Source organism: Anabrus simplex, chromosome 12, assembly GCF_040414725.1.
Source record: "Anabrus simplex isolate iqAnaSimp1 chromosome 12, ASM4041472v1, whole genome shotgun sequence".
Lineage (NCBI taxonomy): Eukaryota > Metazoa > Arthropoda > Insecta > Orthoptera > Tettigoniidae > Anabrus > Anabrus simplex.
The window spans coordinates 42,577,419-42,603,654 of NC_090276.1; the positions used below are offsets into that span (position 1 = coordinate 42,577,419).

General features: G+C 39.5%; 2 protein-coding genes across 4 annotated transcripts in view; one reads left to right on the forward strand and one right to left on the reverse strand.

Moving 5' to 3' along the window:
- The window catches only part of LOC136884316 (THAP domain-containing protein 6), a 73,048-nt gene that overhangs the window by 25,609 nt on the left and 21,203 nt on the right, over positions 1-26,236 (reverse strand). The window contains exon 2 of one of the 3 annotated variants that reach the window (XR_010861351.2): positions 16,506-16,685. The gene's annotated coding sequence lies outside the window, so the exon portion shown is untranslated. Of the gene's footprint in view, positions 1-15,225; positions 15,374-16,505; positions 17,274-26,236 lie in introns of those variants that run through there. The other 2 variants (XR_010861350.2, XM_067156400.2) reach the window with 2 other exon arrangements.
- On the forward strand, positions 38-25,031 carry eIF2D (eukaryotic translation initiation factor 2D). The gene is made up of 6 exons (XM_067156398.2): positions 38-335; positions 12,493-13,740; positions 17,387-17,476; positions 18,982-19,189; positions 21,184-21,355; positions 24,903-25,031. The coding sequence occupies exons 1-6, from the start codon at positions 280-282 to the stop codon at positions 24,965-24,967; spliced, it is 1,839 nt and encodes a 612-aa protein (XP_067012499.2). The 5' UTR covers positions 38-279; the 3' UTR covers positions 24,968-25,031.

Here is a 26,236-nt window from a genome sequence, read left to right on the forward strand (position 1 = left end):
AAGGACGACATACTGTTCGATAGTGATCACGATAAGTTTATCTTATAATTGTTTGGGTGGAATGCACAATTAACAATACCAGCTTCGTCACAGGTGAAATTATTAGCTGCTTTGCGCCATGGTTGCTGAAGTTGCACCATGAATGATCAAGGAGTAATGTGGAGCAACTAGGAGCAAATATAAAGCCTTCTGAAACGCACGCCAAATCAGCTGTGATACTCGCGCATCTACTGGTACGTGTTGACAGCAAGTCGTTCGGTTAGGCTGAGCGGTGCAAAAATGTTTGCGAAACCATTTCGGGTGAAGTCAAATTCACAGTTGAAAGGATCAGAAAGGTTTGTAATATTATATTATGGTTTAATTTAAAGAATTATTTATGGAATATATAGTTGTTCGTGGTTTGCCGATATTTATATATGATTTCGGCAGTTTTTGATGCGTAGCAGGTTAGTTATCAGTTTACAATAATGCTCTAATGAGTAGCAGGATAGTAATCGGTTGACTGTAATGCTCTAATCATAAATGTTTGTTGAATCGTTTGTCGGTCTGTTATGATATGATTAATATTTTGTTCGTTAAGGAAAGATGAATCGTTTAGAGAGGTTAGGAAGAACAATAGGCCCTTTTTTAAATAAATTTAAAAAAAGATTTGAGAGGAACCTGTGTGCAAGTGGAATTGCGGAAGTGTGTTGAAACAAGGAACGTTATGGATGACACAAACACCCAGTCCCCAGGCCAGGGATATTAATCAGTTACAATTAAAAACCCCTGTCCCGACCGGGAATCGAACCCGGGGGCGCCGGGTGACAGGCGGACGCGTTGCCCCCTACACTGCGGGACCGGACGCAACAGGCCCTAATTTATATGCATGTTGAGAAGGGCTGTACACCTGGCAGTATGCCAAATCGTTTGCAGAGCTAGTTGGACAACACCTATGTTACGGCTCCTGTAATACTCCAGCAATTGGCCTATTTGTTTAAATTTCTTTTTTTCTTTCTTTTCCATCACTAATCATGCTTCCAAGAATATGTTATATGGCTGTTGTCCTCAATGGAAAGAAAATATAAGCTACTGTGAGCAATAAGGATAGAAGTTTGTCTAAGCTAAAAACCAAAGGATAAAAAATGCAGAATCAACCCATATGTCTTCGATATAACCTTATCTTTTCTCTCCAGCTGTGAGCTCGTGAAGCTAAATGATTCGAGAGCCAAATTATTTAAATCACTTTTACTTAGAATCGATAAGGAGTCTAAATTCTGCGTGTAAGGGAGGAGTGATCATAGATTACATATTTTATTGAGATCTCCATTTGAGATTTCCCTCTTGAGTTCCTGTTGGATGCCAGGATTATGCATGAAGTACAGTTTGTTACTTACCAACATTATAAAAGAAGATGACTGCTTTCATTGTCCATACATTTTTGGTACCTCTTTACGAAACTATAGACCAGGGATGGCAAACCTTTTCTGACTAGCTTGATTACCTTTTACTGGCTACTGTGCCACCAGCTATTTTTCTTTAAAATCATCATGAAATCCCCTCGTATGGCTTCATTTAGGTATTAGATTGCATTACATATAAATCCCTTTGAGTGAATGTTTCATGATTTTATTTTGCAAACATCGCTGAACATTACATTTCGTAAAAGCAGGTAAATTTTAAGAATAAGATTTTTTTTTTTTTTTGCCTTAACCTAATTCAATTTGTAAAAGATATGGCCATAGAATTAATTGTGAACTTTCTTTATTAAAGCGTAATGTGAAAAATATGCTATGTCGGTAGATTTCTGACCTATTTATTACATTTTGAAAACATTAAAATATGTTAGTATATTGTCTGACGCACCACAGAAGTCATGTTCGCGTGTCATAGGTTCGCCATCCCTGTTCAAGGGTATGCATATTTTTCTTGTATATATGATTTTTTAAACTACTCATGAGATAAAATTCACTGGGAAGCACAAATTCTTACTAATAACTCTGTCCTGCCAGTATACACTTTCAATCTCATTGAAATATTGTCTGTAAAACTGTAGCAGAGTTTTGTTGAAAGAAAGTAATATCATATTCCCCGTTGGTGAATTCTCTAAAAGAGGGTTGGAACGATATTATATGTGTATCAGAATCAACTGTATGCTCAAAAAATATTGCTCCTGTGATCTGTTCACAGCTCATGGCAATATCATACTTTAATTTTCTCAGTCAATCAATCACCACTGATCTGCATTTAGGGCATTTGCCCAGGCGGCAGATTCCCTATCTGTTGTTATCCTAGCCTTTTCTTAAATGATTGCAAAGTAATTGGAAATTTATTGCACATCTCCCTTGTTAAGTTAATCCAATCCCTAACCCCCCTTCTTATAAATGAATATTTGCCCCAATTTGTCCTCTTGAATTTCAACTTTATCTTCATATTTTTGTGTTTCGTACTTTTAAAGACACCACTCAAACTCATTCGTCTACTACTGTCATTCCATGCCATCTTTCCACTGACCCCCTGTGAGTGGGGGACGCAGGTGAAGAATACACCCACGGTATCCCCTGCCTGTTGCAAGAGGCGACTACAAGGGGCCCCAGGGGCTCTCAACTTGGGAGCATTGGTTGGTGACCATGGGGCCCTTAGCTGAGTCCTGGCATTGCTTCTACTTACTTGTGCCAGGCTCCTCACTTTCCTCTATCCTGTCCGACCTCCCTTGATCAACACTTCTTCTTTTCCGATCCCGATGGTATTAGAGCGTTCGAGGCCTAGGAAGTCTTTCATTTTCATGCCCTTCGTGGCCCTTACATTACTTCATTTTTCAAAGTGACAGATCCCTTCTTTTTTCTTTTTTTCTCTCTGTATAGCCCCTGTGAGCGCGGAACGCAGACGAAGAATACACCCGTGGTACACCCTGCTTGCCGTAAAAGGGGCGACCAAGGGACGATTGTATTAGAACCATGAAACTACTTGTGATTAGTACCATCACGCGGGAACACCATGGGCTGCCTTTACTTGCGAGTATTACCATTATGTTAGGTACACAATAGGTTTGTGATTAGTAGCAACAGCAAATGGAACCATCTTTGGAAAATTTTGGATGACATGGGTTTGCCACTCCATTTGAGTGATTTCCTCAAGTCCTTGTATAAGGAAAATACAGCCACTGTGAAGATTCAAAACAAACAGTCTCAGCAGTTTCGTACAAGGGCTGGAGTTCGCCAGGGATGTATCCTGTCACCGTTACTTTTCAATATCTATGGTGAATATGCAATGAGAACTGCATTAGATGGCTGGGACAAAGGGTTTTCCATTGGGGGATGCAAGATCAACAACTTGAGATTTGCTGATGAGGAGTTGACAGAGCTGATCAAGAGAGTAGAGGAAGCAAGCCTAGAAATTGGATTATGCCTAAATTGACAGAAAACCAAAGTCATGATTGTTGATCGTAAGAACAACAACAGTCCATATATCAAACAGATTGGAGGGTGTGAAGTTGTACATCAGTATGTATATCTAGCTCCTTACTATCCAATTCTGGTGGTTCCAAAGATGAGATAAAGCGAAGAATTGAAATAGCAAAGGTAGCAATGATCCGTCTGCGGAAGATCTGGAAAGATAACAACATCACCATTAAGACAAAAAAGAAGCTCGTTGAATCTCTAGTCTTCTCAGTCTTCTTGTATGGCGCCAAGACGTGGACCATCCTCAAACGTGATTGTGAACGGATAGAAAGCTTTGAAATGTGGTGCTGGAGGAAAATGTTAAGGATTCCTTGGACAGCTCATCGCATGAACACATCAATCCTGAACCAACTTCAGATAAAAGTTCGTCTATCGTGTAAGGTCTCTCAGCGGATTGAACGCTACTTTGGACATATAATGCGCCGAGATGGTAGTGTTCAAAAGCTGATTGTTGAGGGCAAAGTCCAGGGAACCAGACAACGAGGACGAATACCAACACGATGGATTGACATGGTGAATGGCCCCCTACAGTGTTCTCTCAGAGTAACCACATTGAAAGCTTTAGGTAGGGAAGAATGGCGGAGTATGGTTCATCGGCTAGAGGGCTGAATATTATGATAGTCGCAACGCCTCAGTCATGAGGCAAAACGAAGAATAAGACTATGGGTTTTCCAGTACCCGTGATTAGTTCGATTGTGAGAAACACCACAGGTCTGGGCGTTGCCTATGATTAGTACCACTATATCAGCGACACATTCGGTCTGCGTTGCCTGTGATTAGTACCCACTGTATGAGGAACACCACAGGAATACTGGTGCCTGTGATTATTACACCTAGGTGAGGAACAACATGGGTTTGCATCGCCTATGAGTGGTGCCATTATGTGAGAAACACCATAGGTCTGCATTACATGTGTGTATTACATTACCTGTGAGTAGTACCACAATGTGTGGAACACCGTGAGTCTACGCTTCTTTTGATTAGTACCGCAACATGACGAATACCATGGTTCTACTTTACTAGTGGTAAGTACAATTATGAGGGGCCATTGACCTGATTTTGGACCCCTTTAGACAACAAGCATCCTCGATTCACGATTGTGCTTTAGAAGCAGTCCCTTGGTCAGTAATACTATTGTTTATGATAGTTTTTGGGTCGGATCCACTGATTGTTTTAAATTCATATCCATCCATTCATTCATCATCACACATTTTATTCTGGTCAGTGGATGATTTTGAACTTTTAAATTGTCATTACATTTCGTACAATTAGGGACCGATGCCTAGATGTTAGGCCCCTTTAAACAACAAGCATCATCATCATCATCTTTTCACTGACAGCTTGGAACATCCCGCTTAGAATTGCTTATTTTAACCGTCACCAGAGTTATTTTATATGGTTTTTAAGTTTAACAGTGCATATAGCCATGATAAATTTCTAGATGTTATAAAAGATGCCTTGAGGAATTTTCTTAGAGAATTTTCCAAACAATGGCCAGTGAGAACTGTTGTTAGTAAGGTTTCTTTAGCTGAACACTAACCCACCTGGTGGCCATGATCGTTAAGTCATCATGTCTATATTGTCTGATACAGTTGTCAGTCAGTTCGAGTCCCGTTGGTAGAAAAAAATAATTCACCATCAGAATGTTGGCCAGCAGGATACAAGAGGTGGTGGTATATAAGTTAAAATCATTAGATTGCGTGCCAAAAGTTGGATTCAGTTCTAGACCTCTCCGCAGTGTTCATATGGAGTGGGGGCATATGACACTGTTAATGGTGATTCGTTCGTCAGATGGAGATGTAAAGCTTTGAGCAGACCCCAAGGTGTTACCCAACAGGAGTAGGGTATATGCCAACACGGCTTTCACCCTCGCCCTGCATCATTATCATCCCCAGACGTGCAAGTCGCCCTTGGGAGTCAAATAGAAAGACCTGCACCAGGCGAGCCCTGAATATGTCCTTGGACACTTCCAGCACTAAAGGCCATATGCTAAATAATAAGCTGTACACTTCCTGAAGCCTGAAATTTAAAGAACATGAATGACCTGGAAAGTTTACATCCAGTAATATTTCTTCATATACAGAGCCTCCATGGCTCAGGCGGCAGCACACCAGCCTCTCACCGCTGGGTTCTGTGGTTCAGATCCCAGTCCCTCCATGTGAGATTTGTGCTGGACAAAGCGGAGGCGGGACAGGTTTTTTCCTCCAGTTTTCCCTGCCATATTTCATTCCAGCAACATTGCAATATTTCATTTCATCTGTCATTCATTAATCATTGCCCCAGATGGGTGTGACAGGCTTCGGCAGCCGGCACAATTCCTATCATCACAGCTAGGTGGGGCTTCATTCATTCCATTCCTGACCCGGTCGAATGACTGGAAACAGGCTGTGGATTTTCATATTCAATCTTTCTTCATATCCTGTTTGGATGTGACAGGCTGAATTAACATATATGAATCACAAATAACCACACAATGCAAACTTCAAAACCTGACGATGATGACTCATCCGTTCATTCTAGTCCGACCTTCAGCAGTTCCATGAATGAGAGCTGTCCAAGTTGTTTTGTTCCACACTGCGACCTTTTTCCCAGGATGAGGGTGGTGTCTGCTTTAATGGTGTCTATCTAATATGTCCTCTGTCGACCAGGTCTCCTTATTCCACTAATTATTCCAATCATGATTGCTTTTTTCTCCAAGGAAGCTAGTCACATGGCCAAAGTATGGTAGTCTGAGCTTCATAATCTTACCAACCAGCGACATTTGGCTTGATGCACTCTAAAACTGCCTTATTGGTGACTTTTGTAGTTGATGGTATTCGTAAGAACGTTTGCTACACCAGAGAGTGTTGGTCCTTCTCTTGTGTGTTTGTTTCATTGTCCAGCTCTCACATCCATACATGAATAATAGGAAAATGATCACATGGACTAATCTGTTTTTGGTAGCTAATGTGATATCTCTGCTCTTTCACATTGGGGACATAGTCATCATTGCACATCGAGCAAGCAAAATTAATCTTTTCATTTCAGGACTACAGTCTCCACATTGATGGATTTTGGCTCTTAGAAGAACAAAGTCCTCCACACACAATTTCCTCTTCATTCAGCTTTATACAAGCTGTATGACCTTCACCCATAGTCATAACTTTGACCTTTTTAATATTGGAATACTGGAATACTTCTCAATTGCCTAACTCATGTCTAAGTATCGTGGTCTCATGTTTACATTCCTGCTCAAGAAGTTCACAAACAATCACCACTGTCTTCAGTCTTTGATCTGGTCTATCCATCTCCTGGGGAGCAATTCCAGGCGGCCTTCCAGAGGCCCAATTTTTCACTTTCATCTTTAAGGTGAGAGGTTTTCAGTTTTAGGTTGTCTTCTGTTTCTGCTATCCCCCTGTGGGTGGAGGCGGTAAAATAACACCCACGGTATCCTGTCGTAGGATGCAACTAAAAGGGACCCCTGGGGCACTGAACTTTGGAGCTTGAGTTGGCGACCACAGGATCCTTAGCTGAGTCGTGGCATTGCTTCCACATACTTATGCAAGGCTCCTCACTGTCGTCTATCCTATCCGACCTCCCTTGGTCAATTCGTGTTCTTTTCCGACCCCGATGGTATTAGAGCACCTGAGGCCTACGGAGTCTTTCATTTTCGCGCCCGTCATGGCCCTTATCTGTCTTTGGCCGATACCTTCATTTTTCGAAGTGTCTGATCTCTTCCATTATTTCTCTCTGATTAGCATTATATAGAGGATGGTTGTCCTTCCTTTTAAAACAATAATCACCACCTCCACCACCACTCTGTTTCTGCCAACAGGGTGTTATTGTTAGTATATCTCAAATTATTTATAGTTCTTCCTGCAACCTTCACACTGACGTTGAGTTCCTCTAAATTTAGCTTCTGTATAATTATTTCTGCATACAGGTTGAAATGGAACAGAGAAAGAATGCAGCCTTGACGGACACCCTTTTCAATTTTGAACCGTTCAGTGTTGCTGTATGGTGTACGAACTGCTGCCTCTTGATTTATTTAAAGCGATTATATTTACTGAATCTAATGTGTGGGTACCCCAAATTCCAGCAGGGCTTCCCATAATTTGTTATGCTCAGCACCATCAAAGGCTTTTCTGTAGTCAATAAAGAATATGAAGACTGTTTTCTGGTGTTCATATGATTTCTCCGTGATCCACTGCAGATTAGCAGTAGAATCGTGGGTGCCACAATCTTGATGGAAGCTTGAACATCAGGTATCTGAGCTTCAAGAATGGATGCTAGACATTTCTGTATGATCTTTAGAAGGATTCCTTGCATAGGGAATTAAAGCTATGGCAAATAATTTGTCAGTCACTGATATCTACTTTCTTATCTGAATTAAAGTATTAAATTTCCATCTATTCTGTACAATTTATTAATTGCCATCATCAGCACTGAAAAGACATAAAAATGAGTAACTTATTGAATAAATTATCTTATAACGATATGATTTTTGGTATGCATAAAATATATGTCATTAGGTCTCTTGTGACAATGTAAAACATGTAATGTTGAGAGTGTTCTCTGTACTAGATATGGCAAACTATTACCTGGCCAAAAGGGTGGAAGAGATCAATCTTTATCCCATTGCCTTAGAGAGGAGATTGCAAGAAGTGAAATTCATATTTCAAGTTCACGTTATCTAAATTAAAGTATACAATTTCCACCTATTTACCTTATAATTTTATAGATTATTTAATTAACATCTCACTCTCTTTGCCTTGAACTTCATCTCCATCATCTGTTTTGGTCATTTTTCCTCCATCCTCTTTACCACATGTCCAAACCATCTTAGTTTACTCGTATCGATTTTCTCATTTAGATTTTCTATTCTGACCTCCTTTCTCACATCTTTGTTTCTCAGGCTGTCTTTCGTGTCATAATTCTTAGGTATTTCATTTCCCTGGCTTGAATTCAACTCTCCTCCCTTCATGTCATTGTCCAGGTCTCGGCTGCATAAGTCAATATGGGTGCTTAATACGAAGGTCGATCAAATATAAACAGGATTTTTGTTCCTGAACATCAGTAGTTGGTAGGACTGGCCCCGCGCTTCTGCTATGCTTAGGTGGGACCGTTAGGAGTGGGAAGAGCATGCTGTTAGATATTTCCTGCCGTTTCATCAGTAATGTTCCCGACGTCCAAGCAGTAGGTGCACACTTCCACTGTGCAGTGCATAATAATAAAATTTCTTGCCCATGCAGGAGTTACAGCGGCGGAAATTTGCCAGAGATTAACTGCACAGTTCGGTGATCAAACATTGTCAAGGACGCGTGTGTTTGCTTGGCATAAAAAGTTCAAGGAAGGACAAGAACGTGTGGAAAATCGGCAACACGATCGCCCTCCTCGGACCAGCATTACAGACGAAAACATTTGTGTGGTTAAAGACATTATTGACGACGATCGACGGGCATGAGCGACGCATAATCAGTGCTGCTTACTACTGCAAGCTGTTGAACAAGGCAAAGGTTGCATATTGCCGCAAAAGACAAGACCAACCAATTCGACACGTCATTCTCCTCCACGACAGTGCGCGGCACCATACTGCAGCTCTAACTGTCTCCAAGCTACAAGAAATGCAGTGGACTACACTTGATCATCCTCCTTACAACCCGGACTTATCGCCTTGCGATTTCCATTTGTTCGGACGGCTTGAAGAAGCTGTAGGAGGGCAACGATTTTAAGATGACGAGAGTGTGGAAGACTTCGTGGGCAACTGGCTGGTGACACGACCCTGTTCTTTTTATGATGAGGGCATCAAAAAGCTGTCCATATGCTGGGATAAATGCATTTCCAAAGCAGGAAACTATGTGGAAAAATAAATTGTAATTGCCTTGTGGTTTTCAATAAATTAATTTAAATAAAAAATAAAATCCTGTTTATATTTGATCCCCCCAATACATTTTGTACATTATCTTTTTACACTTCTTGGTACTTCCTTGTTCCAGACAAGGGTTCTTACACTGTGGTAGAATGCTTTGCTCCTTTGCAAGTACTAAAAGGAGTTCAAATATATTTACCTGCATGAAAAGGTTTTCAAGTGCAACCTTTCTTAGAGTCCTCTTTTCACTGTGGGCACTTGACTACAGTCTATTCTCTTATCTTTCATTGCAGCCTGTTGAATATCTGTATTGAACTGTCTAATGCGAGCTCTGTTACCAGCCTCTTTCGCTGATCTCCTGTGATCTGCAATGATGTGCCAATTGTTGTATTCCTCTTGTTTCCTGTATGTTCTTGCACTGTTGCAGTGGTAATGGACTCCAGTTCTTGCCACAGCTCATCAGGTTGTTTTTCTTTCTTCAGTCTTAAGCAATTCATATCTATTCTTTAGCTGAACAGAATATGAAGGCTGGACCTTGTAGACGTCACATTTTTGTGGGGGAGCAAACTTCCTAATCTTGCAGAATTTTACTCTGATTTTGGTTGCAAGGAGTTGATGATATGGGCCAGAGTCTACATCAGGAAAGGTTTTTACAGAATTGACAAAGCTATTCCAATATTGGCTTCATAGATGTAATCTGTCTAGTTATGATACACACCATCAGGGGATGTCTAGGTATACAACTGATGTTTAGGTTGAACAAGGTGTTTATGATTCTAGATGATTTTCCATGCAGAATTGGGACAGTCAGTCAAAACCACCAGTGATGTTGAGGTTTCACTGAGCCCCTATTTTTTACATTGACGCCATACGTGATATAAATTCTATGTTTATTTGTTTTTCTTCAAATATAGCCTTAAAAAATTCAATATCATCCTCTGATGTCACTGAAGTTGGAACATAACTTGCAAAATACAAAATGGTTTTCCACGTAAATGAATGGCTAAAATGTGGTCACTGATTGTTGTATAACTTTTCACTGTTGCTTGCAGCGAATGCTGCACCATTCCACTCAATGTTGTCATTTCCAGAATAAAAAACTATAAAGTCACCTGACTTGAAGTAGCCATTTCCTGTCAAGTGCGTCTCCAAGCAGATCAAGTTTTAATCTGAGCATTACATTCTCATACCTGCCAACCCTTCCGATTTACCCAGAAACTTTCCGTTTTTTAACTCGTCTTCTGATTTTCCGATTTATTTTTAATTCTTCCTATTTTTGACCAATGTAACCTCCTGTACAGTCAATACTCTTCCCCAAGGATGAACGATAAATTTTTATGTGCTTGTGCAATTTACCCAACCTCATTTTCACGCATTTTTATTTGATGCTTTATTTCGCGAGTGTATTGTCCATCGCCTTCATGTATTGTGTTTCCTGCTCACTAGAGCAGCATGTGTGCTTTACAGCTGGGGATTCGAATAAATTCCCGCCCACGACGTGGAAAGGGCATCTTTCAAAGCTGACCAATGAAAACGATCGTTCGTCCATTTCTAGCACCGTAGTATATAAGTTTGAATGGTTTCTAGAGGACCCGCTGCAACTGTTGTTGATGATTAAGATGCCAGATACCATACCACCTGGACTACATTTATGAAATAAGAAACATACGCCTCAATCCAGGATCGACCCCTCGACCTCCTGCATGCTAACCCAAAACTTTATCCACTGCACAAACTGTACAGCATGACTAATATGTGCTGACAGAGGTAGTTACCCTACATGTGGTTACAGTGTTATCTGATTGCCACTGTTCAACGTCCTTTTCCTGCCGGATATACTCGCAGGACGAACTTTTGTGAAAGACATTTTTTTATTGCTGGCATGTGACGAGTCGCGCTGCGATGCCCGAGTGCGCAAATTTCGGTTCACCCTGTATAATTTGTTCATATGGGTGTAGAGGGAAAGGCTGCCAAGGCGGCTGTCACACTGCTCCCGTTGCCTTACAAGGTTCCAGCCAGTGATATTTGTTCTCAGCTGAGACATTTGGTTATGTTCCATTGGGAGATGGAGTGGCAGGCCTCTCCTCTCCGCAATAAGCTGAGACCAATAAAAGGAAGGCATGGAAGACTTCCTTTTGTGCTTCTCGGAGGGAAGCAGTGTTATTATGTCGTCTTCGGTTCAGCCGCGGCATAGCAACGAGCTCCTACTTACTGAAGGGTGAAAGCGCTCCTGGTGTGTACTTGCAGCGGTCATCTTATTGTGGTACACATCCTTACGGAGTGCGTGATGGATCGGGCTCATCCGCGCTGTAGTCTAAAACTTCCAAGTACCATCTCCCTCATCCTACAAGATAATGAAAAGTCAACAGACCCCGTCATCCATTTTATAAGGGATAGTGGCCTGTTTTATCAGTATAAAAGTATATTTTCTGTTAGTTTTTATTTTATTGTTAACTATGCTTTTATTCCATTGACTCTGTTTTATTTTGTATGCGTATATTTTAATGCGTTATTTTCTTCTGACTTGAATGATATATCATCGCTGCCGGGACAAAATCTCCTATGTGAAATATTTTAGCTTAGAACTTTGGCTGGTAAGGTTCTGTCATGTAAGGTGCAACATTGTGTGAATATTGTCCAGGCATTCTCACTCTTCATAATGTATGTGCTGCGGGTCAGTATACAGTATCTCCCAAAATATTATCACATAGGATGTTTTGTCCCGGCAACGACGATATATTACTGTATTTCAAGGCAATGTCTTATTCCATTGTAATCTATATTTTCTATAATTTTATCAGAAAAATAAAGTACTGCAAATTAGATCCACTGATTATTTCAATTTCATAATCATTTTTCATTATCAGTCAGTGGATACATTTTAAAATTTTAAGTATCATTACATTCGTTCCATCTTGTACCATTAGGGGCTAATGACCTAGATGTCAGGCCCCTTTAAACAAGAAGCATCATCATCATCTTCTCCTTCTTCAACATGCTCGTATATGTGTTCTTACATCCCACAGTAAAATGGAAATTTGTCTGTCTACTACATGGGAACTTTAAAAAGAAATTGTAAATATTAAAGGCAGTAAATAGAGCTGTATTATTATTATTATTATTATTATTATTATTATTATTATTATTATTATTATTATTATTACTACTACTACTACGCATTAATATTATGTAAATTTTTTTCAGGAAGAAGTTACGAGCCGAACTTCTTCAACAGTTTCCTCTGACAGAAGAAAATCTTCAGGAATTGATGCCAAATAAAGAAGTAATATCTTGCGCCAAACTACACACCCATGCTGGAGATGCTGTGCTTGTGTATTCCGTCCAGAAACTACCCATAGTGTTCCAAATAGAATCTGTGATGTTTCCAACTGTGTATATGTTGTGGAAGATTCCAGATCTTGTGTATTACTTCACAACATGGCCCCCAGTTCTGTCCAAAATCACTGGCGGTGCTGATCTTATGTTACCAGGCGTTGTCCTAAAAGATGGTTTCCATATAAAAGCATTTGGAAAACTAGAAAAAGGAGATAGGGTAGCTGTTAATTTATCTTGTAACAAGGCAGCAATTGCCGTGGGGAAAGCGGCATTATCTAGCATCGATATGTACATGTCTGGTAAACGAGGAAAGGCTGTCAATGTTCTGCATTTTGTGGGTGATGAACTGTGGTCGTATGGAACGAAACTTGCATTACCTGAATTAGGACCTCCAGAATGGTTCAAAGAAAATGAAACTGAAAATGATAGTGTAGATATTTCCTCACCAGAATCACCATCAGTGGAACAGCAGCAGGAGCAGAAGGAAAATGAAAAGAATAGCTGTGACGTGATTAGCAGTTCTGAAGACAGTGTAGCAAATTTACCGGAAGATGTAGGAAATTTAAATATTAATGAAAATGTGGATATTCCCGTGATTGAAAATTCACCTACACACATAGAAAGCATTGCAAATAGTGACTTTGGTGACCTTTCGTCTTTTACCGAACCACAACCCGAAGTCGTTGAGGACAGCAAAGAAGCTATGGATGAGCTCGTAGAATATTGTTTTCTGAAAGCTTTAAATACCAGTGCAAAGAAAGCAGAGTACCCCATGTTAGCCAGTAAATTTTACAAAGTTCACATGCTAGCAGTGTGCCCAGTAGGAAAATCAATAGACCTTAAGAAATCAAGTCATAAAAAGTTATCAGTGTTCCTAAATAAAATGAGTAGTCTTGAAGTAATAAAAGTGAAAGAATTAACAAAAGGGGTGGAAAGTATTATGTCTGTCAATCCAGCTCATCCTTTGATAAAGAACTTTGAAACTAGGGAAGATGACGTTAGTGCAGAGAACCCTGAACAGTTAACAGAGGTGAAAGGTACTGGGAGTCCAGCAATAACCGAGATGTACATCGTTACTGCAGCTGTTCTACCTCTGCTAAGCAAGTTTGACCTAAAGTAAGTATTAGCATGCTATGTTGAATATCTGGAACACTTAAGCCTACACTTAGTTTGTGTAAAATCCTACTGTCGGCATCGCTGAAGATGGCTTTCCGTGATTCCCCATTATACACCAAGCTGTACCTTAACTAAGGCCACAGCCGCTTCCTTCCCAACCCTCTCCCACCCTTGCGTCGCCGAAGACCTTCCGTGTGTTTGAGCAACGTTAAGCCACTAGCAAAAAAAAAAAACACCAGTAGTTTCTGAAAACTATTAACTCCTTAGGCTAGGCACCTACATGCAATTTTCAGTTGTGAAACGTATTGTGTTTTTTTTTCTTACTTCAGATAATTTTTCATCACTAACGAAATGTTCAAATATTGTCAATGGTTCGGGATTATCTTCAAAGTTAGCACGAATCCCACTATTGCTGGTAAAATCGAATCTGTTGCGCGGCCCTTCAACCGTAACCCAGTCAGTCTGAACCTCTTCAATTTCTTCACGTTCATGTTTGTCATCGTGGAATTCATCACTCGATTCAGAAGAATAATTGTCACCATTGTCTTCAGTTTCATCAAAAAGCAAGAGCATTTGATCAATATCGCTGCTAAGTTACTTTGTTTGTTTTCACTTAGAGATTATAGCACGGAAACCACATTGCTTCGATTGTTGACCACACGGCTACATGAATTCTGCATGGAATAGGATATTCCATGGAAATAAAATGTAGTACTTTGTTGCAAAATAAGGCCATTAGATGTCAGAAATATCTATAAATTTCTGACACTTATAAGTGTTTGACGCAATCTGTAATAAACAGACGAACTTGGATGACGCTTATAAGTGGTTCATGTAACTTGCAAATAATTACCTTGACGTTTATAAGCGGTTGAGGCTGGGAAGTGGTTAATTAATGTCACGAGTGACTGCCACAGGATTATACTGGGTGAGCTGATCATGAGGTCTTCTGTGGGGGCTTCATAGGCAGCGCAGCTTCTACTTGTGGCCAGAGGAGAACTCAACTCAAGTAATCCTGGTGAGGGTCCCATAAACTTGAACCATACTCTAGTTGGTGTCTTATCAGAGACTTATATGCTCTCTCCTTCACATCCTTCCTACATCCCTTAAATACCCTCATAACCATGTGCAGAGATCTGTACCCTGTATTTACAGTCTCGTTTTTGTGATTACCCCAATGAAGATCTTTACTTTTGCTAACACCTAGGTAGTTGCAATGATTCCCATTAGGAACTTTCACCCCCATGGGTGTTATTACTCCTTTACTTCAGTAATACAGTACATCATTTGAGACCGTTTTAAAAATAACTGTGTATTTTATGGACCTTTTGTAATGGAAGTTCCCATAGCTCATTGCTGTGAGTAGCCTATTTTAAAATCAGATTCCACACTCAAAAGGAGGGCTTCTTAATTATGACTAAAAATGGGTTAAACCTCTTAAACAACAGTTTTTTATAATTAAACATAAAAAATTAAAATACTTACATAACTGAGGAATGTGTGAGACAGAGCCTTCAGTAATGTTATATAATACGGGTCACAGTCGTAGAGCACATCTGGAGGCGTGGAATGCTGTTGTAAAGGAAAGTAGGAAGGGAGAGGTTATCTGCCATTCTGTCAGGGCTGAGGTCGTAATGTGCATGCAAACTGATAGCATGCCTAGTCAGATAAGGAGAGAGTGCTTGCTATTTCTAAGAAGGAAGCCATTAATATTTTTATCATTATGGGTGAAGGTCTTCATGGTGTATTTACTTGAAATAGTACCAAACAGGGATGGAAAGAGATTTAGAATTCAAACACTGCCACCATGACATTGCTTGCAATTTTGCTTCATCCTCTGTGAATTGTTGACTTGGGTTCATGTTCTCAACATATTATAAAATGAAGTCCCCTGTAGGTATCTGTGTGTGTTTGTTAAGGCTACTCTTCAGAAACAATGAATGTATTCACAGTTGTGTAGTGCATTTATCAGGTGAAGGTTTAGTCTGTGGCCATTTTAGAGAAGCAATTCAAAGAGAAAAGGCCATCTGACAGCATTTTTTTACTTACTCTGTCTAAACTGCAAACAGTACACCACCCAGGTATATGTGCAAAAATGTTTGAGCACAAAGGGCTCTATAAAAAGTCTGGGATAGTGTTTATATATAGAAGGCATCTTTAAATAATCTGTTTCACATAATCAATCTGATCTGTATTTAGGGCTGTCACCTAGGTGCCAGAATTCCTATTCCTAGGCTTTTCTTAAATTATATTTTTAAAAGTTGGTCATTTATCAAAAATCTCCCTTGGTAAATTATTCCCATCCCTATTTGCCTCAATTTATCCTCTTGAATTCCAACATTTTCTTCCTACTTTGAAAAACTCTCTTCAGGCTTATTCGTGTACTAACGGCATTCTGTGCCATCTCTTCTCTAACAGCTCGGAACATACCATTAATAATTCTGATATAATTGGTCCATTATTGGAAATTATAAATTTTTCACCTAACTCTTTCTCTCATAGCGCATTGGCACTGCTTGAGGCTTCAAGTAGCCTATGCTGTGGCCTCCACCACATGCACTAGCAATGCATCTTGGTAGGAGTGCTGGTTACCAACTGTTGAGCCCAAATTGGCACACTGGGGTGAAACGCTGGCAGCCAAGAATGAGTTATTTGTAAAATGTATAATTTCCAATAATCGACTAATTATTTCGGAGTTATGAATTTACTCATTCAGGACAAATATATCAAGTTATCTGCGGGAATCGAAATCTATATCAACATACCACTTAGTCGAGCAGCTTATCATCTTACACCCAAACCAGGCCGAGTGGCTCAGACGTTTGAGGCGCTGGCCTTCTGATCCCAACCTGGCAGGTTCAATCCTGGCTTAGTCCAGTGGTATTTGAATGTGCTCAAATTCGTCAGCCTCATGTCGGTAGATTTTCTGGCACGTAAAAGAACTCCTGTGGGACGTAAAAACAATAGCATTATTATTATATCTTACACCCAAATCTTGTAACATTATTGTAACACTGCTCGTTAGTCGGCAGATGCAGAGTGGGTCTTTGCCCGCAAGTGGCCACGGCTGGTCCGTCGTCCAACAGCTCTGCACTTCGATTGGCCAACCGAGCAGAGCCGTGGCTCTACACCTCTGTATTCGGGAGACGGACAGGGGCTGGTCCCCACCATCAGCTGTCCTGAGAATGGTTTTTAATAGTTTCCCATTCTCCTGGCCTGAGAGATGGCGTCAACCGTCTAGGAGGCCCGTCTCCTCCTTCAGGGGGGGAATGAAAATACTTATAAATCAAAATCATCTCCAGAAAAAATTGTGCTGCTTTCCTTTGGATCCTTTCCAGTTCATGGATCAAGTAATCCTGGTGAGGGTCCCATACACACACTGGAACCATGCTCTGTGGTGAAAGGTGACTGAAATGCCCTCTCCTTTACATCTTTAGTGCAACCTCTTAAAATTAGAAAACATATTATATGATTATTATTTATTTTTTAAATTTTACTTGTAACTGAGGAAATGCTCAGAAGTTTCTGGACAACTCTATGAGTTTGATAGGTAAAACTTCAGTCATAATCTTGTGCTTTCATAGCATTCATCCTGTAAATTTCCTGTCATGAAATTAAAAAAAAAAAAATGTTTATTTTCTTTCAGAAAAGGAATGAGTCTTCCAGCTCCCACAGTGAGGAAACATTTGACAGAGTATGTGAAGAAGGAACAGCTTCAGGACCAAGCAGAAAGGAGGTGAGTTATTTTTTAAGATGCACATATATGCTGTAACTTCTAAGTGAAATTATACAACTCAGAGAAACATGGATCACAGGGACCAGTTTTGGTGAGGTTGAGTTGACATAGTTTTCCCTTTCTTGTGCTGGGCTGCTTTCCTTTTTGCTCATTCCATGTCTTGACTTCATTTGATCTGCTCTTGTTTCCTTCCAATTTCAGTGGTATCAGCTGTATTTGAGGCTTAATGTCTGTTATTTTCTTGATTGTTGTAGCTGCTTGATGAAGATAGGAACAAGTTTGCCATTGATTAATGATTTTATACTCTGTCCTTGACCAGATTTGAATGTATGGGACCCCCACCAGGATTTTGTGATTTGAAAACTGGAAAAGGTCCAAGGGAAAGCAGCACGGTTTGTTCTGGGTGATTTCCAACAAATGAGTAGTGTAATAGATAAGTAAAATTAAAAATCCACCTTTTCAATTCTAATATTAAACTAAACAAATTATAACATTTACTTGGAACTAGTTTCAATGCTGGTGAGCATCATCTTCAGCCAAATATGAGAACAGGCAATCGTAAATAAACATATCATCATTATATCAATGCACATATAAACACACTTAAAATGGGACTTAGGATGCCCCTAAAAGTATCTGGAGAAAACTTCAAACAATCACAATTTCAAAATCTTGAAGTCACGATTAGAATGACACTTAACACAACATAATTGTTTTCACTCAAGTTAGAACTTTGAAAGTATTGAGTTTGACTTAGAACTGTAAGATTCTCAGATAAATAATAAAATCTTATGATAAATGAAATGTTATACAAAGGTCGAACCACATGTAGAGTTTCTCTGTAAATATGACAGTCCCAATTAGAACGACACTTTAACATTTCTACTTCTTCTCAATTTTAACCTTAATGTTAAGAACAGCATGGGTGATGATGGCTGTTTGTAGGCAAAACTTGTCCCAAATTTAACATGTAATTTTGTTTTTGATTTCTAATAAATCATAAAACATTGTATTGAAAAGGTGGACATCCAAGAGGCATTTCTTTCATAAGCTCTAACACAATATATATATATATATAAATAAATAAATTTCACAAAAACTTGAATAGTGAAAATAAAATACTTTAAAATATTTTATTGAACAAATTGGTTAGCACATTAAAGAACACAGAATAACATTAACTCTCAAGACATTGCAATGATGTTTGTATGTGGTTGGTAATAGATTATTAAGACTACTCCATTTTAATGTTATAATAAAGATTCTTTAACTAGGCATAACAACATTGACAATGAGACAAGAGAAACTATGTGTGCAGTTTATGCAGAAGTGCAGAGATCGTAGTTACCTGCACAACAGCTTGTTTCAGACTGAACTGACAACACCACCCCGTTCGCCAAATAACTGTGATGGATGTGTTACGTCTGTAAACTATGACTAGGTATCTGTAAACAAGTATAATTTACTATTGTTTTCGTATCATTATCTTGTGTCTTTCTTTCCAGGAAGGTTACCTTAGACCCTCTTCTGGCTGGAATTCTGAAAGGCAAGACCGATGCAACATCACTTACCTGGGACGAACTGATGTCAAAATTCCTCAGCTGCATGACGCACTCCTATTCTATGTCCTTCGCTGGCCAGAGCGCTGTTGTCAACAAGGGAAAGCTGGAGCCTATCGATATACAAGTGGGCAAAAGGACGGGCAACAAGAAGGTGAGGCATTCTTTATACCCTCAAAAAAAATTTCCCAGTACTGATACTGTTACATTTAAAAATTAAATTAACCTGGTAGTGAATTAATGTCTCAGATGACAGGAGAAGTACATTCTACCTTACATAGCCTTTCAATGATTCCATTGTAACAGGTGTTACATTGAAATGGGAGGTGGGGGGGGGGGTGGAGTAAGGTACATTTTCTCCATGTATACTCAAAGGAAATGGAAGTACAAGAAGAAGTTACTGTATGGACAGTAAGATATAGTAGTGATGACGAGAGGTAATAGAGAAGGAAGAGGGAATATTGAAGTAAATGGAAGACCATTAGAAGTTGCGAAAAGCTTGAAATATTTGTGGAGTATAGTTGCAGAAGATGGGAAAATAAACTAAGTAATTGGAAAGAGAATCCAAGAAAGCCAGTGGGTTTTACCAATGTGTGAGAGGTACAGTGTGGAATAGGGACGTCCCAGAGAAATGCAAGAAAATGCTGTACTAAATGTATTACACCCCAGTTTCGACCTATGTAGCGGAAACATGAACAACAACAAAACATGATGAAAGCAGCAGCCAAGATGAAATTCCTTAGGGGAATAATTGGGAAGACACGAAGGGATAAAATCAGAAACATAGAAATTAGAGAGAGAATTGGATTCCCTAAACTGCAAGCCGAATTAGGGACCAGTGAGCTGAAATGGAATAAAAGGAATGGAAATGGTATGGACACATGATGAGAATGGAGGAAGGAAAGGAGTAGTAGAGAGATAGAAAACTGATTCCTTGATTCACAATGCGACCCAGAAGGCTGGAAATGGGAAATGAAAATGATGTAGAAGAAGATACTGGAATGTTAACGAATTTGATTCGGTATCTCTTCATTCGTAACTCAATCTACCCATCTCACTTTCAGCATTCTTCTGTTTCACTTCCATACAATGCAACACTCCAGATGAAAATCTTCAAAAATGTCTTTCTAATTCCTGTGTCATTGTTCAATAAATTGTTGTGTTTTTATCAAAATACATATAAAGAATGTGAGAAAACTGTTTTTTATCATTGAATGAAAATAAAATGTTCTTTTAGTGGGTTCGAATCGCACTGTTAGCAGCTCTGAAGATGGTTTTCCGTGGTTTCCCATTTTCACACCAGGCAAATGGTGGGGCTGTACCTTAATTAAGGCCACGGCCGCTTCCTTCCCACTCTAGCCCTAACTGTCCCATCGTCGCCATAAGACCTATCTTTGTCGGTGCGACGTAAAGCAACTTGCAAAAAACTTTAATAATACCTGTCCCAACCGGATATCAAACCCGAGAGTCCCTAAACCAAAAGCTGACACTGTTCATTCAACCAAGGAGCTGAACCTTTTTCATAATTTGTAAAAATGACAAAATTATTCAATTATTTCGTAAAACTGTACAGTTTACCCTATGTTATACAGCCCAGAAAACCATGCTACATGTCGCTTAGAGAAACTTGTCAGTACGGAGGAAAAAGCAAGGTCAAGCCAGTTGAGGATTTCTGGCTTGTAGTGCCATCTGTTAGATAAAAAAACAAAAGCCTCTTAATCACCTTACTTTAAATTGAAATCAAATTATATACTTGCACAGATTGTTTTCGTGAACTCTGCCATTTTCCAGAAATGAGTAAAACTCTGCGTTAAAGTTCGATATGTGTTGGGTATTCAGCCCGAAGGCCGGTTTGATCCTCAACAGCTCCGCCAATGGCTGATACGTACTGTAAAATCTGTAATTTTACAGCTACAGAGGTGAACGTTAACAAAAATAATTTAGAATCTGGTTCCCTAAAGGAAGGAACAAAAGACAGTAAAATGTTTTGGCAACATGTGGCATAGTTTCCTGAGCTGCATCTTATATACTTCAATCTAAATGGAATGGAATTGAAAATGTCTTTAGACATTTTGGGAGTGTAAGTTAACATTTCTAGCTTGAGAATTGTAAACCCAGTAATTATTTAAACTAATAATTTTGTTTCAGGTGACCCTTATTAACAACCTGGAACTGTATGGTGTGGACCTGACGGAATTTGCTCGGGAGTGTCAACACGGTGTGGCAGCTAGCACCAGTATTAGTTCAGTACCAGGCAGGAAGAGTGCCCAGCTTATGGTGCAGGGGAATCAAGTGTTGTTCGTTGGGAATCTTCTGCAAGGTATGTGTCAGCCAGTGACTGATTGTTAACTTGAACACTAGAGCAGCGTATTTGTCAAAGCAACACCCTTTTTCACATCAAAGATTGTAGGAGACTGTTCTACCAACCTTTTTTTTTTTTTTTTTCAGTCAGTTGCAAGAACTTGTCTTGTTTCTACAGGGCACTTCTCAGATGAATAACTATTGGAGCACATGTAAATAAAACAACTGCTTCACCATGGCCTTGCTCACTTACAATGCTGCCCTCGATATACACTATTTGTTCAGTAGTATCTAGACATCTTCTCGAAACTGTCCTGTTAACACATTGGTGATCATACCCGGAGATCTCTAGTACTGCGGCCAGCGGTTGTTGACGGACCCCGGAGATCTCAGATTTTACGCACGGGCATCGTTTTTACCTTGTTGTGCTATCTGTTGGCTATAATTTTAACTACTTTCAATCATGTCATGGAGTAGAGGGATCGTAGATTTTAGTGTTGTACAGTCTTTGTAGCCATGGAAACTTTGTATATACACGAATGTTCTTATGCGCTGAAAATAATTGTACAAGATGGCGTGCCCATGGCAACGTGCCCTATGTGATGACAAAGTATTTCAACATTTATGTGCAGATTCATTATCTGATGTTCCACATAGGTGGTGGGCACTGAGAATTCTCATAGATTCTCGGGCATACTTGAAAACAATGAGTATATGAATGGCACAGATACGGCATTCGTACTACACTGTGCTTAGAAAGACGATTAAATGGAGCCACAAACAGTATTCCTTTGGAAAGTATCACAACGTACAGACTATGAAGCAACCTAGTGAGTACATGTTCCAAGTTTGAGGTCGATATCTTGAATACATTTTGAGTTACAGTAGTTGAAGTGCAGCAGTATCATTTCTTTCTTGGAAGCTTGAACTGTCCGGTCTACATGGGGTAGCAGCCTCTGTTTGGGGCCCATCATCAGTTTGTTAAGTGTTCCGCAAATATACTGCCTAGTAGCGGACTTCGGTAGGAGTGGAGCCAACTATTGACCTTCATTGTGAATCTGTCTACCAGGTGTCGGAACATCTTTGGGGGAAAAGCTGACCGTTCTTCCTACAGGGCTATAGCAGGCGTTAGTGATGAGGGCCTTTGGGGTCTGGAGTGAAGTCACTGTTCTGATTCATTCCAGAGGTGTTCGATAGGATTGAAATCAGCGGCTCTTAGCCGGCCAATCAATTTCTGGAATCTTATTGCCCACAAACCAGTCACAAACAGATGGAGATGAAGTTTGAGGGAAAGAGAGTGAGAGGTGGATTGATTCGATAAAGAGGAGTGCAAGAAGAAGAAGAAACCTGGACTGGGACAAAATGATGGAAGAGGAATGGTGGAATGAGAGAGGAAGGTGGAAAAATGCCATGAATGACCCAACCCAGCAGGAGCTGGATAAGGGGAAAGGAGGAAGATGATGGAATTGTGTGTTATTACTCTATTTTCTCATGTAATTAACGCACTTTTTTATGAAAAATACAGGCGAAAACTTTGGATGCGTAAATTATTCAAGGAATTCAGATATTTAAAAATTATTTACAATTCATTTACATTTAAAAGGTATATCAAATATAATACAAACACAATCAGTTGAACTCATTTGCGGATATCATCATTTGGCGTAAAATACGGCGTGAGATTTTTTCTGAAAAGTCAGATAGGGTAGGCCTACATCAGAAAAGTTGGACATGCAGCTTTGAAGTACCAACACTGGAAATTATTCTTCCCGTTACGAGCTGACAATATGACCTAAAGTGAATTACACATGAACTAATAAAAGTACAATTCATGTAATGTCATAATAAAGACATACCGGCAAAACAAAATAAAACTGTCCAACAGCAGAACGGCCGGGCATCGAAGGAGGGACCCTACTAGATTTCCCCAAACTGTTCGTATCCAATCTTGTACAAGTGACGTGTCCATCCACCCTTTTTTTAAAAAATATGAATGTGGATCCCTCGCGGAAATTTTACTTTAGGCGTTGTTTTAGAACAACGTAAGATGTAAGCTTTCCTGCTGTCAGCTTTTACAGCAAGCACTGCAGTACATTGTTGTTTTTCGCTTCTGGTAGCGCATACAATGTATGTATGTATGTTCAGTCTTCAGCCCTAAGGCTGGTTGGATCCTCAACAGCTCCGTCATCAGCTGTCATAGAAGGCCTAGGCATCACTGAAGAGGCGTACTAGGGAAATGAGGAGTGAGGTAGTTTCCCGTTGCTTTCCTCACCGAGCCAGACGTTGCTGTTACATATCAGTCTGCCAAGCCGACTGAAATGCATGCACCAACTGACACTATGAGCAACGTTTTCACACCATTCATAGCAGGGGCTGGCTGCATAAGTAATGGCATTACTAGCATCGCTCATACCTCAGTCACTATCATATTGTCAAAGCCAAAGGCAAGACAGAGACAGATCAATGAAAGTAACAAAATTGCTCTAGCCCATACCAGAAGACATAGTACACTGTAAACACTAGGTCCTGCCAGCAAAGGCACGCGCATACAATATCACTCTATTTCCCTTTCTTATCGATTGTTAGACTTTGTGGCATATGGAAAATGGTTGACGTCTGATGTGTGGTTCATATTTGGGAGATCAAACATTCCTTCACTTTACATTTCTCAATCACAAAGTGATGAAAATCTGTTGGTTTTTGGTTGAAATCATTCCACATTTTTGGCACAATGTTATACTTTGTCAAAGAGAAAGTCCATTTCTCTTCATAAAATTATTCATCCAGCCGTGGCTAACCTTCAAATCGGAGAGACTGATTCCATGTGCACCAGCTATTTCTCGTCCTTTAAAATACATCATTTCATGAGAAACGGCATATCAAATGTTGCGTAATGAAATCATATATTTAAGCAGATCCTCCTCAACTTGTGGAAACTTGCTGCTTTTTGGTCCGCAAAATACTTTGCGAGACTTGTTGGTCACTTCAAGTGCACTTCTGTTACCGTGGTAGCACACGTTGCATTTGAACGCTGAATGCTTGGCGGCCCGCTTCCCTATTCCCGTATGTTCCTGTGTAACTGATCACCACGAGTTTATGTGATGCATACTCGAATACTTGCTCACTGTGGACTAGCAAACAATTTTGAGATCACAGAAAATGCATGTCCCGTACCCGAAACACTCGTAAAATATGTTTGTACCAGACTGGACTAGAGCATCACTAGTTACTTCTGGGCTTATTCTCTCACCGAACTAGCGCAGTGGTATTTCCTACCAGCTGATAACAGCGCATTGCCCGGTTTTGCAATAGGAAGGCTGCTACTTGAGTAGCCGATATCTTTATTTTTAAATGCATCCAACGCTGGGTGATGGATGTTCGAAGAAGTCGGTGCGTCAAATATGTGAACATTTCTTTTTTTCCACTTTGGACCCAAAAATATTGGGATGTGTAAATTATGCAAAAAAAAAAACAAAAACGGTGTATTGATTGTTATCTTACACATTCTAGATTTTCTGTGCTCTTCATTATATTACTAATATTGTTTTTGTTTTTTTAATTTTCAGGTAAATACCAAATCCCTAAGAGATACATCAGAGGACTTGAACTCGCTCCAAAGCCGAAGAAATAACTATAACGTGTCTGTACATAACATGCAGTAATGCTGAAGAAAAAAATATAAGTAATTTTTTTTTAAAATTCATTGTGTAATTTTCTTAACTTCCCTTTGCCATTTTAGACTTGATTATTTAGAAAACAAGGGCTGATATTTTTAGAGGTGCTTTGTTCTAACACACATCCTCCCACTGGATTACCTGAATGACCTTGGAACCAATGTTTAGTAGTGTAACACTTTCTTTGAGGTGTAATTATTTTTTTTAAATTGTAGACTTGTATATTACAGCAGATGCTGCTGCTGCTACTCCCCCATCAGCCTTGTATGATGGTAAGTTCTCCTGTCAGATAGGCCTACATCATTGTATCTGTATATAAATTATAGCAAGTTAAGACTCATCTAACAAACTGGAAAAGCTCTATGACAAGAAAAATCATTTACCCTTACCCTTGCTTTTCTTTCTCCAAAAGCATTCCAATATTCATTTGTGAGAAACACTTTTGGAAACTTAATCTCATTGTATTAGAAATTATCCCATAAGATTAGTTTATTTAATCATTATTTCGTGTAGCTAGCCTGGTGCAGCCCTCGTAAGGTTGGGCGGCGTCTGCTGTGCATAGGAAATTCGTGTTAGTGTGGTGTATGAGTTACAGGATTGTTGGGTACAGCACTAAAACCCAGTCCTCGAACCAAGCACATTAGTGTGGTGGTTGTTAATTTTGTATGGTGTATATAAAATTTTGAAAATTTTTATTATTGGCCTTGTAGTTACCTTATTTACATATAGGCCGAGTATTTTTTGTTATGCATGGTACTATGTATATCCAGTAAAACTTCGATTATCCGTTCTAATGCCCAGGAAAGGGCGAACGGTTAATTAAAAAATACCGGATAATCCATACTACTAATTTTAATGGACTTTAAAGTACATAAAATATATACCATATAACCTTAAAATACAGTGCATTAAACCCTCTTTAAAACCAAAATGTAGTCAAAGCTACAACAATACATACTAAATATTCACCTAAATTACCAGCAAACCATAAATAATTAATTTACCTGGTGTCATTTAAGCTGCTTTAAAAGAATCCGTTACTTTTCTTTGCACTCTCCTACAACTTATTTTCTTCTTTATGTCCATTACAAGAATGTCTGAAAAATCCATATCGTTCTCTTGCTCCAAGAATTCCATTAGCGTTTCTGCCGGTTTCAGTGCGGTCTGAAGCAGTACGCAATTGTTTGTGACGCAATCTTCTTCCCCATCCCCCTCACTTTCACTCG